The 20,342-nt window shown below is 45.2% G+C and overlaps 1 protein-coding gene across 1 annotated transcript in view; it reads right to left on the reverse strand.

Annotated features, from left to right (window-relative positions):
* Positions 1–17,779: 17,779 nt before the first annotated feature.
* LOC311132752 (potassium voltage-gated channel subfamily KQT member 4-like) overlaps positions 17,780–20,342 on the reverse strand; it is a gene marked incomplete at both ends in the record, with an annotated part of 99,125 nt that continues 96,562 nt past the window's right edge. Inside the window, 3 exons of the mRNA XM_084166048.1 lie at positions 17,780–17,983; positions 19,112–19,256; positions 20,182–20,313. Coding sequence (XP_084022174.1) covers positions 17,780–17,983; positions 19,112–19,256; positions 20,182–20,313 — 481 coding nt within the window. The remainder of the gene's footprint in view (positions 17,984–19,111; positions 19,257–20,181; positions 20,314–20,342) is intronic.

Consider the following 20,342-nt stretch of genomic DNA (forward strand, 5'->3'; position numbering starts at 1 on the left):
TGATCCCTGCTGAGGCCATCAATACTCAGCGACAGCACCTGCTATTCTTCCCATCGATATGTTTGAACTTGTTTAGCCTTTGAAAGCATTGGGTTAAGGGGAAGTATCAATAGGCAGAAAACTAAGAATTGGCATTGAGGTCTGGTCAATACAGCAACGAGGACACCTCATGTCTCTTAGACTCAGTAGACCAGTGGTGGTCACCAAGGGAGGTGTGCAGGCTTTTGTTCCATCCCAATGTTAACACACAATACAATAAGGCTTTGTGATTGGTCCAGCCATACCTGTGCACCTCCACCTGTCCCATCTCTCCCCCTCCCCAGTGCTATTCCTGATTCCTACGCAGGCATGTTCTGGCACGGTCCCTCCGTCTAGAATTCCCGGGATTCTTCAGATACGCTATCTCAAGTAGAGAAAAGCAAAAGAGGGGAGCGAGCCAAGAGAAAGACATAACAACGTCCCTCCCGATGCTCCATAATAGTGGTGGCATTGGTGGGTTTTAATCATCACACGCCAAAGTAGAAAACTGCACTGAGGAATTGTGAGCATCAACACACACACAACACGTGCACACAATCGTGCACACAATCGTGCACACACACACACACACACACACACTCGCAAAATATACACGTCTGGGTTTAATTTTTCTGGATCAACACAAAAGGTGCAAAGGTTAAATGAGAGTAATGATGACATCATAAGGAAAGGTTTCAGAATGTAATATCAATACACAGAGTAATGATAACATCATAAGGGAAGGTTCACTTAAGGTGAGTTTCTCACAATAAAAGGTCCCTCATGGTGAGCCAATGATATAGCCCAACCAAGTTTTTTACCATCTACAACAATTTAATTTATTCTGGTCATGGGGACCAACAGGGTGTGCAGGCTTTGGTTCCAGACCAGCCCTGGTTCAACTTACTCAAGTCTTGATAAGTTCCTTAGTTGAATCTGGTGTATTAGTGCTGAGTTGTGTCCCCAAGACCAGGATCCAGGAACACTTCTCTAGAACTGTCTGTGCCTCTCAGAGTGCCTAAAAGGCCTCCAGGAGCGGTGTTGTTAAACTGCTGTTAAAAACGGTGTTGTTAAAAACTGGAGCCAAGTGAGGCATAATCCAATGAGGTGATTGACATTGGGAATTGGGAACACTGCGAGTATCGACACTGCACAGTAGCAAGTCATGTCCTTTAGGATGAGAGATGCAATCAATAGCTCAGCAGTGCTTAGATTTGACTTTTATTTGTTCCGGCACCTATTTGGCCATATCCGGTACCTCTCGCGGCATTCTAATAAAAGCGATCAGCATTAAATCAAGTTGCCTCCTCATTATTTCTCCCGCCCCCCAGAAAGACCATCATGTAAAAGCGCGGTGATCCTTCTATGTAATCATCCTATCCTGCCACACTGATTCCAGACCTGCTCTCTTATTTGTACATCGAGGTTATGGGGAGGGCCAGTGGGGTAAGTAACTGATCTTGACACAGGTCTTGGTAGTGGTTGTCAGCTAGTGAAGAGGTCCCTACGTAAACACGTCACATAGCCTAGTCTAGTCTTCTCCCTACTGAATTTGAATCGTGGGAAAGCCAAATAAGATTGGATAAGAAAAGGCAATCGAGTTTGACATTTTTCAAGTCCACAAATCCAGAGAAAGATGGTGAATCGAACCCAGAACAAGCCAGAGAACGGTCAGTGCCGGAGGAGAGGAGTGAGGGGCAAACTGTTCCTGATGGCGATGCTAATCCCGCCAGTTCAGCATCACCACCGGCTCCTCCACTATCTAGAATGCCTACTAGCGAGTCAGACACAGCAGGAGTGGGAGACCGGGAGCTGGGGGAGGGGGGCAGTGCATCCACCGACGAAGTGCTCGGAGCAGGTCCAATTTGCAGTTCAAGAACAAGCAAACGTATAACCCCTGGCTTGTCATGCAGAATTCAAAGTTGGCCTGTACAACATGCAAAAAGGTAGGGAGCTTCGGTCTAGAAACGACTGGAGGGATTAAACTAGCAAAAGAGTGGGTGGAATGTACAGGAAGTTAACATCCTATGCATCAGATGAAGAAAAAAAACACAAAAACAAAGAGCCCTCAGAAAAAAGGTTTTTGAACATGCCTGAACCAAGGCGCATTTGGTGGCAGCAAGCCTTGCAGACAAGGCTAAAGAAGACACCCAGGTTAACACTCAAAATGAAAACAAAAATAGACACTACAACCAGAGTCTTCAGAACAGCCATAGAAGGAGGCTAAACATCACAGCTACATGCCCGCTCATGGCTTTGAGCAAGAAGTTGACTCTCAGGAGTTAAATGGACTTGACATGGGGAGAGTCGTGGGAGGTTTTGAAAACTAAGGTAGGACTTTTTTTCCTTTACCTTCACAGCACAGAACAAGTGTGTAATCTGAATATGTGCTTCATATTATCACATAGGCAGGAGGCCTATAGTGGGGGAAAAAACTATTTAGTCAGCCACCAATTGTGCAAGTTCTCCCACTTAAAAAGATGAGAGAGGCCTGTAATTTTCATCATAGGTACACGCCAACTATGACAGACAAAATTAGAAAAAATAATCCAGAAAATCACATTGTAGGATTTTTTTACATTTTACATTTTAGTCATTTAGCAGACGCTCTTATCCAGAGCGACTTACAGTTAGTGAATATATATATATATATTTTTTTTTTATACTGGCCCCCCGTGGGAATCAAACCCACAACCCTGGCGTTGCAAACGTCATGCTCTATCAACTAAGCTACATCCCTGCCGGCCATTCCCTCCCCTACCCTGGACGACGCTGGGACAATTGTGCGCCGCCCATGAGTCTCCCGGTCGCGTCCGGCTGCGACAGAGCCTGGATTCGAACCAGGATCTCTAGTGGCACAGTTAGCACTGCGATGCAGTGCCTTAGACCACTGCGCCACTCAGGATTTTTAATGAATTTATTTGCAAATTATGGTGGAAAATAAGTATTTGGTCAATAACAAACGTTTCTCAATACTTTGTTATATACCCTTTGTTGGCAATGACACAGGTCAAACGTTTTCTGTAAGTCTTCACAAGGTTTTCACACACTGTTGCTGGTATTTTGGCCCATTCCTCCATGCAGATCTCCTCTAGAGCAGTGATGTTTTGGGGCTGTCGCTGGGCAACACAGACTTTCAACTCCCTCCAAAGATTTTCTATGGGGTTGAGATCTGGAGACTGGCTAGGCCACTCCAGGACCTTGAAATGCTTCTTACGAAGCCACTCCTTCGTTGCCTGGGCGGTGTGTTTGGGATCATTGTCATGCTGAAAGACCCAGCCACGTTTCATCTTCAATGCCCTTAGTGATGGAAGGAGGTTTTCACTCAAAATCTCACGATACATGGCCCCATTCATTCTTTCCTTTACACGGATCAGTCGTCCTGGTCCCTTTGCAGAAAAACAGCCCCAAAGCATGATGTTTCCACCCCCATGCTTCACAGTAGGTATGGTGTTCTTTGGATGCAACTCAGCATTCTTTGTCCTCCAAACACGACGAGTTGAGTTTTTACCAAAAAGTTCTATTTTGGTTTCATCTGACCATATGACATTCTCCCAATCCTCTTCTGGATCATCCAAATGCACTCTAGCAAACTTCAGACGGGCCTGGACATGTACTGGCTTAAGCAGGGGGACACGTCTGCAGGATTTGAGTCCCTGGCGGCATAGTGTGTTACTGATGGTAGGCTTTGTTACTTTGGTCCCAGCTCTCTGCAGGTCATTCACTAGGTCCCACTGTGTGGTTCTGGGATTTTTGCTCACCGTTCTTGTGATCATTTTGACCCCACGGGGTGAGATCTTGCGTGGAGCCCCAGATCGAGGGAGATTATCAGTGGTCTTGTATGTCTTCCATTTCCTAATAATTGCTCCCACAGTTGATTTCTTCAAACCAAGCTGCTTACCTATTGCAGATTCAGTCTTCCCAGCCTGGTGCAGGTCTACAATTTTGTTTCTGGTTTCCTTTGACAGCTCTTTGGTCTTGGCCATAGTGGAGTTTGGAGTGTGACTGTTTGAGGTTGTGGACAGGTGTCTTTTATACTGATAACAAGTTCAAACAGGTGCCATTAATACAGGTAACGAGTGGAGGACAGAGGAGCCTCTTAAAGAAGAAGTTACAGGTCTGTGAGAGCCAGAAATATTGCTTGTTTGTAGGTGACTAAATACTTATTTTCCACCATAATTTGCAAACAAATTCATTAAAAATCCTACAATGTGATTTTCTGGAGAAAAAAATTCTCAATTTGTCTGTCATAGTTTACGTGTACCTATGATGAAAATTACAGGCCTCTCTCATCTTTTTAAGTGGGAGAACTTGCACAATTGGTGGCTGACTAAATACTTTTTTCCCCCACTGTATATATTCTCATATGTGTGTTCTGCTGTAGCCTACATTGATTTCTTTTATTTGAAGTTATATTCCGATATTGTGATATTTGTTCTACTGCTACATTAATGTCTTGAAAATGATATGAAATTCGGGTCTGGTAAGCCCCACAGCTGAGTATGTGTGCATATGGTGGTTGTTCTTTAGTGTCTTCTAAAAATGTTTCTGTACATTGATGGCTATAAGAAATTCGGACTATACTCAAGTATGTGGGCATACTGCAGTGACGTCTAAAATGCTTTCAATGAATTAGCACCCTGGAGAGTGCGGTCCGTTTCACCACCATAGATAGTAGGCTACTTGGCTGCTACATTGTGTTTTACACTTTTTTTCTCAATGTGTTCTGGTACATCAGAGCCCCCCGGATAACCCCCCCAGGTATGGACATAGATGAGGTATGTGCCCAGTGGGACCATTATTAGGTCAAAACTAAACATGTTACCTCATCTATGTCCATACCTGCTTTACCTACCCTGACATACATACCCTGGGGCCATCACAAAGTAGTGTGGGTGACCATCTGCTAAATAAAACACCATGTCACCAATTATGTCTCTTCCCCTCATTTCAGAACGCTCTGGAATCTCCGGAATGGTGCTGAGGGCTCAGAGAAAGATGTTTAAGCCCCAGAACACTTGCTTTGGACAACTTGCTGACACCAGGAAAAGCCTACGAAAGGAATTCCTGGCTTTGGCACCTGTGAGGGTGTTAATACCCCCTGGCTATTGCCCCCCTCCCCACCCATCTCCATTGCAAATATGACAGATATACTCAGAGGTTTGGGAATCAATCCAAATCTGGGATAGTGGAATAATAGTTTTCTAAAGGTGGGGGGATTTCTCTGCATGCCTGGTGAAGATGTGTTGAATGTGATTTGTTCGATGTGTTCAATGTGCACAAAAACGTTGCACAATGGTTGTGGTGTACATTGCCAAATGTTTTGAAATTGTTTAGAATTTGTTATTGTGAACGGGGCCACTGACTGAGTCTCCCATTGCCATTGCCTCTATCTGTCAGTGGGCTCCCGAGTGGCGCAGCAGTCTAAGGCACTGCATCTCAGTGCTTGAGGCCTCACTACAGACACCCTGGTTCGATTCCAGGCTGTATCACAACCGGCAGTGATTGGGAGTCCCATAGGGCGGTGCACAATTGGCCCAGTGTAGGCCGTCATTGTAAATAAGAATTTGTTCTTAACTGACTTGCCTAGTTAAATAAAAAATTTAGTTCAGTGTCTCACAGGGTTGGGAAAGACTGCTCTCTGGTGGACACTCAATATTCATACAATATCATATTGTCCAGTCAGTGACCACCTTTACATGCACACCGATATGCCATTATTATTCAGGATACTGAAGTATTCTGTTTTTGAGTTGACACATGTAAACATCATATCCCGTTTATAATAACCCGAAAAAGCTTGTATCCCGGTTATGAGAAATCCGGATAAGATACCTGAGCTATGCTTATCTTAGATGGGATACTGTGGCATGTAAACATCCTATCCTGTTCAGGCTACTATTGTTTTACCGGTCTGCGCAGGCTCAGTTTCGCATATCATGGTGTTGTGTGATGTTTTCATGTGATTGTCAAACAAATCACTTCAAAAAGTAGGCTACCTGTGCAGTTCCATCCACCATAATAATGTATTTTGCTGTTACTCTGTACTGGACCGTATAGCCTACTGGTTACTTCCACCCCTAATTTAGACAACTTTTAGCTTATAATTTCCGACATTTGGTAGGCCATATTATAATTTCCGACATTTGGTAGGCCATATTATAATTTCCGACATTTGGTAGGCCATATTATAATTTCCGACATTTGTAAGGCCATTTGTTTGTCAACTATAGTTAGATACGTGCAGCTTCTCTTCTGTCATAACTTGTTGCCACAGAAGACTAAATAAAGTAGTACTCCCCAGAATAATGTTTTACATTGATATAATTAATACATTAGTAATCTAGTTAACACCGGTAAAGTTGTCTGTTTCGTTTAGGGAGCTGGGAGAAAACGCAATAACTCCAAAAGAGTGGAAAGATTGGTCCTGTGCAAAATGTCCAAATGTCATCAGTTTGACTGGTTTTAAGGAAATTAAAAGCTGAGAAAACAAACGTTTCTGATAAGATTTCAGTTGGTCTTGGGTGCATATTTTATGTGGTTGAAATACTGTCTGCTTGCATAACAGTGTCAAAGATAACACATTACATGTGCATTCGCATTTTCTCAAGAGATGCTGAAAGAAAGAAATACAATTTCTCCACTCCTGTTCCCGAGACAAAATTAACATTTGTTGCATCATTTTTACATTTTAATTCTGCAGGAGTTAACATTATATTATACTACATGTGAGAGGTTATAGCCCTACAGTCAGTGTCCATATTTCAGTTACTATTCAATTTAACCCATGTTAACTTAATGAGGAATATTAACACACACACACAGGCCATACACAACAACAAAAAAATTTATGCACGCATGACTGTAAGTCGCTTTGGATAAAAGCGTCTGCTAAATGGCATATTATTATGGGTACAGGGATACTGGTGAACGGGATATCAAAGGTGCATGTAAACAACTTATCCCGAATTAGACCTTAAGCGTGATATGAGGTACTATCCGGAATAAACGTGGTCAGTGAGAGAGAGAGAGAGAGAGAGAGAGAGAGAGAGAGAGAGAGAGAGAGAGAGAGAGAGAGAGAGAGAGAGAGAGAGAGAGAGAGAGAGAGACAGGGAGAGAGAGAAGCATATGGAAACAGAGAGAAATGGAGAGAGAGAGGAAGACAGAGAGAGAGAGAGCGTTCCATCAACAGGCCTTGCGTTGTTGCGGGTTGCCACATAAACAAAAGCTGATGTCACAATGCCTTTAGCATTCCAACGCCCTGCATTCCGCAGCAATAACATCCTCGCACCTGCACCCTTTCCTGCAACCCTATCCCCAATATGTAACAAGCAGGAATCAGGAAATTACCTCAAATCAACCAGACAATGAGAACAATATGTAGCTAACCTACTACATATTGTAGCTCTCCACTGTAACTAGAGACAGTCTGGTCTGGCCTCAAAGTGCAAAAACATTACATTTTTACATTTACATTTTAGTCATTTAGCAGACGCTCTTATCCAGAGCGACTTACAGGAGCAATTAGGGTTAAGTGCCTTGCTCAAGGGCACAATAACGTCATTTAGCAGACGCTCTTAGCCAGAGCGACTCACAAATTGGTGCGTTCACCCTATAGCCAGTGGGATAACCACTTTACAATTGGGGGGGGGGGGGGGGGAAACAATTTTAGGTTGTTATTATATGTTTTCCAAGAATGTGGGGGTTTGGTTAATAGGACTGACTATAAGTGATGAAGAGACCTTAATCAAACAAAACTGAATCAAATGAGAGCTGGGCTGGGCTGAGAAGATATGCTGCTTTATCGTCTGACTGCATTAGCCATGTCGATACGACTATAAACCTTTTGTTAGTTAAAAAATAAATGAACTTCTACCAGCGGACCCTGTAATTTAGCGTACCGGTATAATTTGGCAGCCAGGTGTATTATTTTTAATACATTACCTGTACTGTATACAGGGCAGCAGGTAGCCTAGCAGTTCAGAACGTTGGACCAGTAACCGATAGGTTGCTGGTTCGAATCCCCGAGCCAACTGGGTAAAAACTCTGTAGAACCCTAATTGCTCCTGTAAGTCACTCTGGATAAGAGCATCTGCTAAATGAATAAAATGTAAAAAATGTAAATGTCTGTGTTAGCTGTCTAAAAGTGATGGGAACCTACCATCCTCAGATACTTTACATTGTGGTAAGTTCGAACCGCAGGCTGTGAAACTTCAACCTTCCAGCTGTGTATCATCCCCCTTCATCTCACACTCCTAGAGAATGGAGCATCGCAACAGCCCAAAGCCTCCATTCGGTGCCCCTTCTCTGGGGATTACCGGAGATTGGGGTGTCCTTCTCTCAGGAATGTGGATCAAAAGCCTGGATCCCAGATTCTTCCCCTCCAGGAAGGAAGGGAATAGAGAGAGGACCAACTTGGCGGAGATAAGTGAACACATATAGTCTGGACAACCTGCTGACGAATAGAGGAGAGGAAGACATAGGACGCATCTCAAATGGTACCGTATTCCCTATATAGTGCACTACTTTGGATCAGGGCCCATGAGGCTCTAGTCAACAGTAGTGCACTATATAGTACCCTCAAACTCAACTTTGGACCTTGAAGCCAGTTCCACTAAATTTTTTCATTGTTCCCCTCTAATCAGGGACTGATTTAGACCTGGGACAACAGGCGTGTGCAATTAATTAGCAGGTAGAACAGAAAACCATCAGACTCCGGACCTCGCAGGGTAAGAGTTGAGTACCCCTGATATAGGGAATAGGGTGCAATTTGGTAGTCAGACATTCTGTATCTGTACAGAGTTCCTGTGGAGCGAATGATGGACTTCTTATCTACACTACAGCTGCACACTCACGTGCCATGATTTACCTTCCTGAAGTTGAACACGTACACACCCATCCATCCATCCATACACACACATCCATCCATCCATCCACACACATCCATCCATCCATCCACACACACACCCATCCATCCATCCATCCATCCACACACACACACATCCATACACACCCATCCATCCATACACACACACCCATCCACACACACATCCATCCATACACACCCATACACACACACACACACACACACACCCATCCATCCACACACACGCACCCATCCATCCATCCATCCATCCATCCACACACACACCCATCCATCCACACACACACCCATCCATCCATCCATACACACACACACACATCCATACACACACACATCCATACACACCGATCCATCCATCCATCCATACACATACACACACCCATCCATCCATCCACACACCCATCCATCCATCCACACACCCATCCATCCATCCATCCATCCATCCACACACACACCCATCCATCCATACACACACACATACACACACACACACCCATCCATCCATCCATACACACACACACACACACCCATCCATCCATGCACACCCATCCATCCACACACACCCATCCATCCATCCATCCACACACACACCCATCCATCCATACACACACACATACACACACACACACCCATCCATCCATCCATACACACACACACACCCATCCATCCATGCACACCCATCCATCCATCCATCCACACACACCCATCCATCCATCCATACACACACACACACACACACACACACACACACATCCATACACACACACATCCATACACACCCATCCATCCATCCATACACATACACACACCCATCCATCCATCCACACACCCATCCATCCATCCACACACCCATCCACCCATCCATACACACACACACACCCATACACACACACACACATATCCATACATACACATCCACCCACCCACACACACACACATCCACCCACCCACACACAACCATATTTCAAGGACAGCTTTTTTACATCTCTGTTACATTGCAAAAATCTGAAACTGTTAGTCAAAACATGATGCAGAAAAGCTAATCATATATTAGACTACTGCAATTCTCTAATCTCCGGCTATCCAGATAAAGCACTAAATAAACTTCAGTTAGTGCTAAACACAGCTGCTAGAATCCTGACTAGAACCCCAAAATGTGATCATATTACTCCAGTGCTAGCCTCTCTACATTGGCTTCCTGTTAAGGCTAGGGCTGATTTCAAGGTTTTCCTGCTAACCTACAAAGCATTACATGGGCTTGCTCCTACCCATCTCTCCGATTTGGTCCTGCCGTACATACCTACACGTACGCTACAGTCACAAGACGCAGGCCTCCTTATTGTCCAGCAAACAGCTGGAGGCAGGGCTTTCTCCTATACTCAATTTTTATGGAATGGTCTGCCTATCCATGTGAGAGACGCAGACTCTGTCTCGACCTTTAAGTCTTTACTGAAGGCTCATCTCTTCAGTAGGTCCTATGATTGAGTGTAGTCTGGCCCAGGGGTGCGAAGGTGAACGGCAAGGCACTGGAGTGATGAACTGCCCTTGCTGTCTCTGTCTGGCAGGCTCCCCTCTCTCCACTGGGATTCTCTGCCTCTGACCCTATTACGGGGGCTGAGTCACTGGCTTACTGGTGCTCTTCCATGCCGTCCCTAGGAGGGGTGCGTCACAGACGTGATCTTCCTGTCCAGTTTCGCCCCCTCAGGCTTGTGCAGTGGAGGAGATCTTCGTGGGCTATACTCAGCCTTGTCTCAGGGTAGTAAGTTGGTGGTCTGTTGATATCCCTCTAGTGGTGTGGGGGCTAGAGGGATATCAACCGACCCACCCGTCTGTCTCCAGTATCTATGCTGCAATAGTCTTATGTGCCGGGGGGCTAGGGTCAGTCTGTTATATCTGGTGTAATTCTCCTGTCTTATCTGGTGTCCTGTATGAATTTAATTATGCTCCCTCTAATTCTCCCTCTCTCCGTCCCCTCCTGGAGGACCTGAGCCCTAGGACCATGCCTCAGGACTACCTGGCCTGATGTCTCCTGGCTGTCCCCAGTCCACCTGGTCGTGCTGCTGCTCCAGTTTCAACTGTTCTGCCTGCGGCTTGGGAACCCTGACCTGTTCACCAGAGGTGCTACCTTGTCCCGGAACTGCTGTTTTCGACTCGCTCTCTCTACCGCACCTGCTGTCTCAACATCTGAATGGTCGGCTATGAAAAGCCAACTGACATTTACTCCTGAGGTACTGACCTGTTGCACTCGCTACAACCACTGACCCTGCTGGTCATCTATGAATGTTTGAACATCTTGAAGAACAATCTGGCCTTAATGGCCATGTACTCTTATAATCTCCACCCGGCACAGCCAGAAGAGAACTGGCCACCCCTCAGAGCCTGGTTCCTCTCTAGGTTTCTGCCTTTCTAGGGAGTTTTTCCTAGACACTGTGCTTCTACATCTGCATTGCTTACTGTTCGGGGTTTTATGCTGGGTTTCTGTATAGCACTTTGTGACATCTGCTGATGTAAAAAGGGCTTTATAAATAAATAGTTTTGATTGATTGATACACAAATGATGAATGAACATCCTGCTATTCATGTAATAAACCCAGGGAAAGGAAGTATCTGTAGACCTCTCTAGTCTTTGCATTGGTACCTATATTGGGTATTTCATAAAGCTACGATGTTAATGTTTTTAAGTGGTTGGAAAGATTAGTAACTATGTTATTACCAGAGTGGACTGAGCCAACAAAGTTTGATTTTATACAAAAAAGGTACTAGGATCGTTACTCATCATCAACAGGCTAAAGCAGGCAGGAGAAATAAGAATGGGTTACTCAAATGAGGCAGCATAACATTCAATTACATAACTTTATTGAAACAAATAAATTAATAAGTTAGTCAAATGAGTTACCTTCAACAAGTAGTGAGCATTTTATAGTTTCACTTTTAGAAACCAAATCAGGTGTGCATTAGAAAATAAAAACACTTAATATCATTATTATTCCAACGGTAACTTCATCAATCATTGAAATTGCATGGAAGACATTTTGTTAGCACTAGTTTATTGCTTTGACGTTGTGCTAGTTCTCGTTATAACAACAGATCCCATACATTATAGGGATTAAAAGAAGTGGGGGGGGATGGATGGAATGTTGGAACGGCAGCAAGTCAGAGGGGCCGTCCCAAAAGACACCCTATTCTATATATATATACACACACTTTTTGATCAAGGCCCATCAGGCTCGTCAACAATGGTGCGCTACATAGGGAATATCGTGCCATTTTGCAACGCAGACAGAGGAAGTGATGTGTAGGGACAGAAAGACAACATGCGGGAAGATTAGATCATGCTCAGCATTCGTGTTGATTAGACAATCAGAGATGTGCTAATCTCAGTTCCTATAGAAGCTAATGCATATGAAGGGAAGGCAGGGTGACGTGCCGGGTCAGTACTGTCACTGTGTGATGTTAAAGGTCATGCCTCCAGTCCCAGCTTAAAATGTGACAGAATTTGACTAGAGGAGCAATGATTCAGTTTAAAAAAAATATGCACTTGCAATTGATACGTTCATTCCAAATCAGTTGTTTCTGTAATCAGTCTTGTGAAAACATATATATTTTTAAGGGCATGTTCAAGCTACTGTATGTCGTAGCGTAGTAAGGGACAGATTACAATGAAAATATCAATTTTCTCCTCAAGCCAGTAGTTATATTTGTGTGATGTGATATTAAGCTTATTGTTCTGTGCTGTAGCCACAACACCATTGAAAGTAGGACTCTGAAGGCACCGTTCATATCATAAATCCACTCAGAGAAGAAACAAATAGATAAAGATATTTAACTCTAAAGACTAACATGTAATGCAACACAGCGGTCTAATATGGATAAGTGTGTACTGTGTACCTCTGAATGAACAATGAACTGATTGGACGTAATTTGGCTGGCGTGTAGTTAAGGACAATAAGAAAAAGCTATTTACCATCCAACAATACATACGTAATGAAATAATGCCAAACTGAATGGGTTGTTGCCATTGTCTAACTCAGAACAGTCACGTGTCGTCGATTCGACAAAAGCACCAACAAAAACACCAGATCTCCCAAGCGTAAAGTGCTTCTCAGAATCTCCAGTTGCTTTGAATGGAACATTTATGCACCTGAATCAACTAACTTCTGGCTTGATTTAACCTAATTAACTTGTCCAAGCCTCTCATGGGGCCAGAGACTTGCTTGTACTGGCTGAAAACAGAGAACTGTGATTCTGAGAAAAAGAAAATGTCCTCCATTGTTAGGGCCGGATGCAATTATAGCTAACAGTCAAATCAATCGTTGAGCTCTGGGACTGACTGACTGACTGACTGACTGACTGTCTGTCTATCTGTCTGTGTCTGTGTGTGTGTAGTATGGGAGTGTCTGAGAACAGTCATGCATCGTCGATTCGACAAAAATGCTACATTTATTAAAACTTTATAAGAGATAATATCAAAAAAACAATGGGACACATTCATATGGACTCAAATCTTACATTCACTTTAAACAATCAAAAACCAAAAAATACAATCATAGAAATATTACATCTCATTTTAGCTGTCAGAGGAGACGCGGTGGAGTGTATGAACAAATAGGACAAAATAAAAATCAACACAACTTGAAACAAATAGGTGTCTTACAGGAGTCTCTTCAGGTGCCATATTGTCCACTACAGTGGGGTGTGTTCTCCAGTTCTGTCCATTAGAAAATCTTTACATAACATATCTCTATGAGCAAACCATTGTTTAGGGTCTGTCAGTGAACCATAAACAACCATACACCATATGGCTAAAGTGGACTACCTATTGTAGATAACACAAGGAGGGCTTCTGCATTGAATCCTGCCAGGGTTAGACGCAGTCCAGAAGTCGTTATAAAGCCGAACCGTTGGCTGAGACGCATGCATAGATAGGAGAGGTTACAGTACCAGAGATCATGCTTCTGACATGGATGGATGCCTCCCAGGAATTATTTTATCAGCCACCACCTGACCGTACCATTTAGAGCATTCACACAACTGGCTACAGCACACACACAGTACTACGTCTGTTCACTGGACGTGCATCATAAGAAGGTGCATGTGTTGGGCGAATCAACGAGACAAGAGTTCTCCCTCTATCGCCAATGAGAGAAACTAAGGCTCTGGTCCAACATCCACACTAGCACACTGCTTTGAAGCTATTATGGTTGGTGCATGCATTCTAAGTAGTATGCTAGTGTTGATTTTGGAACGTAGCCTAAGAATGTGTGATAGTTGGTTGGTTTGGAATACATCTCATCATAGACATGAGCTGATTGGCCGGCCTAAACCAGCTGACATGAAACACAGGAGTGAGATACTATGCAACAAAGACGGGTGAGAATGGACGAGTATTGATACAGAGAGGATGGACATAACCCTCTATAGTCTGACTTGGGGCAGTGTTTTCTTACCCTTTGGTCTGGTCTGAGGAACACACATGTCTGAGGGGTGGGCTGCAAGACAGAGGTTTTTAAAGGGATCAACAGGTAGAAAACATACAATATCCCCTTTAACCTGACCCTTTGTGAAGACGTGTGTAAAGTCTCTTCCAAATGCCATGAGGGAATGCTAGAGAGAGATTCCCCATTCCAAAACTCTGATTATAAAAATAGAGCCTTCCTTCTTACCAGTATTTCTCACTATCATGAAATACCATATTGGCTGTATTGAAGAAATACCTTTTTTTTTTTTTTTTTTTTTTTTGCAAAGAGGGCTTGTTGTAGAGAAAATCATGAGGTGGGGGACTGTATCGGAGTGGCATGGACGTACTTCATTGAGGGATGGGACAAGTGTCACATGTGAGGCCTGAGTTCTTCTCTTGTCGTAACCTAGTCCCTCTCTTTTCAGGACAGCATACTGCTAATGAGGACGAGGGTAGAACGAGTACCATGTAACAACCTGGACAGGAGGGCAAAGTGAGAAAGCTGATGTTTTGGTGAAATGGCTGTGGTTTTCATCTTTCCATTCATGTCGAGTCGTCCATTTCTGGGGCTTTTTTCCAGTCTGGGTATCCCCACAGTGGAGTAGAGGGGGACATGAAGTCTTTGCAGTGCCTCAGATAGAGAGTTGAGCTGTGGTCAGTGTGGTGAGGAGGTGAGGAGGTGAGGAGGGGACAGAACAGGGCGCACACAGTACATTCATCAGAAGCTTAGAGACAGTCCGTCTCCTACAGCATCAGATTAGACTCTGACAAACTAGAGAACAAATCGAAGCTATCCTGACTGTTGGAGAGCTGCAGCAGTTCTTCATTGGTTCATCTGGAAATCTATTGATTACAAACTAAGAAACCAGTAAAGGAAAAAAACTGAACAGATAATAGAACACCAAACTGGGTAAAAAACAAAACCCAAACTTTGCTCAAAGTTGATATTTAGGAATAGGCATAGATCGATACAGTATGTGTGATGTGGTTGGTGAATGAAACTGGTCGGTTCGGTGGTCAAGTAGTAGTGTTGTTCGCTCTCCTTCTTCTTTTTACCCCAGAGGGACTGAGACAGAGGGAGGTGTGCGGAGAGCGGCTTTGGGCCAGGTCTCTGCTCAGATGGTACCCTCTGGTGGCCAGTGTATGTATGTTCAATAGGGACTCCACTGGTTCACTTGAGGATGGGTTAGGGTTGGTTAGGGCTATGGTGAGATGGAGAGGATTAAGGGAGGAGGATGTGGAGGGAGGGAGGGAGGGAGAGTGTGGGAGGGAGGGTGTGGAGGGAGAGTGTGGGTGAGAGGGTATGGGTGAGAGGGTGTGGAGGGAGGGAGGGTGTGGAGGGAGAGTGTGGGTGAGAGGGTGTGGAGGGAGGGAGGGTGTGGGTGAGAGGGTGTGGAGGGAGGGTGGGTGTGGTGGGAGGGAGGGTGTGGTGTGGTGGGAGGGAGGGTGTGGAGGGAGGGAGGGTGTGGGTGAGAGGGTGTGGGTGAGAGGGTGTGGAGGGAGGGTGTGGGTGAGAGGGTGTGGAGGGAGGGAGGGTGTGGAGGGAGGGTGTGGGAGGGAGGGTGTGGGAGGGTGTGGGAGGGAGGGTGTGGAGGGAGGGTGTGGGTGAGAGGGTGTGGAGGGAGGGAGGGTGTGGAGGGAGGGGGGGTGTGGAGGGAGGGTGTGGTGGAGGGAGGGTGTGGGTGAGAGCGGGTGTGGGTGAGAGGGTGTGGGTGAGATGGTGTGGAGGGAGGGAGGGTGTGGAGGGAGGGAGGGTGTGGAGGGTGAGAGGGTGTGGAGGGTGAGAGGGTGTGGAGGGAGGGAGGGTGAGAGGGTGTGGAGGGAGGGTGTGGGTGAGAGGGTGTGGGTGAGAGGGCTTTGTGTGAGGAGTAGTTAGGGTTGATGGGTGCTGGTTTGGAAATAGAGAAAGGATATTATGATGAAGCCTCCACTAGCGGCTCTAAAATGGAGCAGATTATTTCAAATACAATACATGGCCAAAAGTATGTGGTCACCCTCTCGTCAAACATCTCATTCCAAAATCATGGGCATTAAGTTGGTCCCACCTTTGCTGCTATAATAGCCTCTACTCTTCTGTGAAGGCTTTCCACTAGATGTTGGAACATTGCTGCGGGGACTTGCTTCCATTCAGCCACAAGAGCATTAGTGAGGTCGGGCATTGATGTTGGGAGATTAGGCTTGGCTCGCAGTCGGCATTCCAATTCATCCCAAAGGCGTTCGATGGGGTTGAGGTCAGGGCTCTGTGCAGGCCAGTCAAGTTCTTCCACACCGATCTAAATAAACATTTTCTGTATGGACCTCGCTTTGTGCACGGGGGCATTATCATGCTGAAACGGGAAAGCACAGAATTGTCTAGAATGTCATTGTATGCTGTACTGTTAAGATTTCCCTTCACTGGAACTAAGGGGCCTAGCCCGAATCATGAAAAACAGCCCCACACCATTATTCCTCCTCCACAAACTTTACAGTTGGCACTATGCATTCGGGCAGGTAGCGTTTTCCTTTCATCCGGCAAACCCAGATTTGTCCGTCGGACTGCCAGATGGTGAAGCGTGATTCATCACTCCAGAGAACGCGTTTCCACCACTCCAATGGCGGTGAGCTTTACACCACTCCAGCTGACGCTTGTCAGTGTGCATGGTGATCTTAGGCTTGTATGCGCTGCTCAGCCATGGAAACCCATTTCATGAAGCTCCCGACAAACAGTTATTGTGCTGGCATTGCTCCAGAGGCAGTTTGGAACTCGGTAGTGAGTGTTGCAACCAAGGACAGACGATTTTTATTCTTCAGCACTCGGCGGTCCTGTTCTGTGAGCTTGTGTGGCCCACCACTTCACAGCTGAGCTGTTGTTGCTCCTAGACGTTTCCACTTCACAATAACAGCACTTACAGTTGACCGGGACAGCCCTAGCAGGACAGAAATTTGACGAACTGACTTGTTGGAAAGGTGGCATCCTGTTGAAAGTCACTGAGCTCTTCTGTACGGGTCATTCGAATGCCAATGTTTGTCTATGGAGATTGCATGGCTGTGTGCTCTATTTTATACACCAGTCAGCAACGGGTGTGGCTGAAATAGCCGAATCCACTAATTTGAAGGGGTGTCCACATATTTTGGCCATGTAGTGTATGTGGAGGGAGAAATTATTAAAAGGTGAGGATCAGTCTATGGAAAGAAGTGTGGGTCCTAAGGTGTGGAGTGTGAATTTCTAAAGGGAGAGGAGTCAGACCTCCAAAGTTAATAATCAAATTGGTTTGGTGATGAGTGGAAATGGCTATGGGCATAGGTGGTTACTCTGGGGGTGCTGCTACAGTCCAGTATGGTGACATGACATTTCAGGGCTTAAATACTTTGAGGTGAGGGTCTAGCGGTGGGCCCAGTTCATTCCCAGCCTCAGCCTCAGTCAGTGAGTACAGTCCCAGTCACTCCAATTTGCTGGACTCTGAGTGGGAGACGTTGAGTGTGTTGGCGGAGGGGAAAAGGTCACGATAGTCTGTGGGGCTGTGGTAGTCCAACGTCAGGTCTGGTTCTAACAGGGAAGACAGGGTGAAGTTGGACGAGCCTTTCTTCAGACACTGTGTGTAGAAGTTAAGAAGGAGGTCCAGCTTGTTCTCTATCGACTGCACCTGTATAGAGATTAACACGCACCAATTATTGTTGTGCACTAAAATCTATATATGATATTATTAATGAGCAATGATTATGTTAGTCTTTTTTACTGGGTATTTCATTATAAATTACATAGTTAAATGGTAGTTACGTAGCACTACTAACCCAATAATTATCATGAGACAAATACAAGCACAAATTGAGAAATCATGCACTCACATCACCCCTATATTATACTGAGCAAAAATATATAAACGCAACATGCAACAATTTCAAAGATTTTGCTGAGTTACAGCTCATATTAGGAAATCGGTCAATTGAAATAAACAAATTAGGTCCTAATCTATGGATTTCACATGACTGGGCAGGGGCGCAGCCATGGGTGGGCCTGGGAGGGCACCCACCTGGGAGCCAGGCCCAATCAATCAGAATGAGTTTTCCCCAAAAAAGGGCTTTATTACAGACAGCACTCCCCTCCCCTCCCATCCCCTCCCCTGATGATCCTGCAGGTGAAAAATCCGGATGTGGAGGTCCTGGGCTGGCGTGGTTACAGGTGGTCTGCGATTGTGAGGCCGGTTGGACGTACTGCCAAATTCTCTAAAACGACGTTGGAGGTGGTTTATGGTCGAGAAATGAACATTCAACAGCTCTGGTGGACATTCCTGCAGTCAGCATGCTAATTGCACGCTCCCTCAAAACTTGAGACATCTGTGACATTGTGTTGTGTGACAAAACTGCACATTTTAGAGTGGCCTTTTATTGTCCCCAGCACAAGGTGCACCTGTGTAATGATCATGCTGTTTAATCAGCTTCTTGATATGCCACACCTGTCAGGTGGATGGAATATCTTGACAAAGGATAAAATGCTCACTAAAAGCGATGTAAACAAATTTGTGCCAAAAATTTGAGACAAATACGCTTTTTGTGCGTATGGAACATTTCTGGAATCTTATATTTCAGCTCATGAAACATGGGACCAGCACTTTACATGTTGTGTTTATATTTTTGTTCAGTGTACATAGAATATTAGCCTAATCAGGAAAGCCATGCATTGATGGTCAGGGTTTTTCAAGTCTCAAAGTGGTGGCCGTGGCAGTGGGCGTGCGTTAACGTGACGATCAACCTACTCTACTTGAGCTCTGTACCTGTTTCTCCACCTTGATGACGCGTCCCATCATACTGAGCTCGTCCATAAGGTCCAGTTCTGGAGGGGTCTTCTCTCCCTTCTCACTCCTCACCTTCTTATTATCCGGCTGGTAGGACGATCCACGACCCACTATCTGATCCACTCTGGGGAGGACAAGGACAACACACAACAAATCAACAACCATTATCAAAATGGTTCATTTAGTGGTGTTATGGTTAGTACTGGTGATGGAGTTTGTGAGGTATGAATAGACTGTGTCTCCAACTGTTGTAGGTTGTGTGTCAAATAAAATAAAATGTTATTTGTCACATGCGGCGACTACAACAGGTGTAGACCTTACAGTGAAATGCTTACTCACAAGCCCTTAACCAACCATGCAGTTTTAAGAAAGAATACCTAAAAAAAAAAGAAATAAAAGTAACAAATCATTAAAGATCAGCAGTAAAATAACAATAGCGAGGCTCCCGAGTGGCGCAGTGGTCTAAGCCACTGCATCTCAGTGCTTGAGGCGTCACTACAGACCCCCTGGTTCAATTCCAGGCTGTATCACAACCAGCCGTGATTGGGAGTCCCATAGGGCGGCGCACAATTGGCCCAGCGTCGTCCGGGTTTGGCCGGTGTAGGCCGTCATTGTAAATAAGAATCTGTTCTTAACTGACTTGCCTAGTTAAATAAAGGTAAAATAAAAAATGCAAATAGTCCGGGTAGCCATATTTAGCTGTTCAGGAGTCTTATGGCTTGGGGGTAGAAGCTGTTAAGAAGCCTTTTGGACCTAGAATTGGCGCTACGGTACCGCTAGCCATGCGGTAGCAGAGAGAACAGTCTGACTAGGGTGGCTGGAGTCTTTGACAATTTTTAGGGCCTTCCTCTGACGCCTGGTAAAGAGGTCCTGGATGGCAGGAAGCTTGGCCCCCGTGATGTACTGCGCCGTACGCACTACCCTCTGTAGTGCCTTGCAGTCAGAGGCCGAGCAGTTGCCATACCAGGCAGTGATGCAACCAGTCAGGATGCTCTCGATGGTGCAGCTGTAGAACCTTTGTGTGTGTGTGTGTGTGTGTGTCTGTGTACCTGGTTTGTAGACTCTTGATCCTCCCCAGCATGTCCAGGTGTCCAGCAGAGTACTGCTCTATGACGTCCTTCACGTCGTACGGACGCAGAGTCTCCTTAAACTTCCGCTTGGCCACCAAGAACTTCAGGATCCTACACACACACACACAAGTAGAGCTCTA

The sequence above is a fragment of the Coregonus lavaretus genome, assembly GCF_964263955.1.
Source record: "Coregonus lavaretus genome assembly, chromosome: 7".
In the NCBI taxonomy this organism is placed as follows: Eukaryota; Metazoa; Chordata; class Actinopteri; order Salmoniformes; family Salmonidae; genus Coregonus; species Coregonus lavaretus.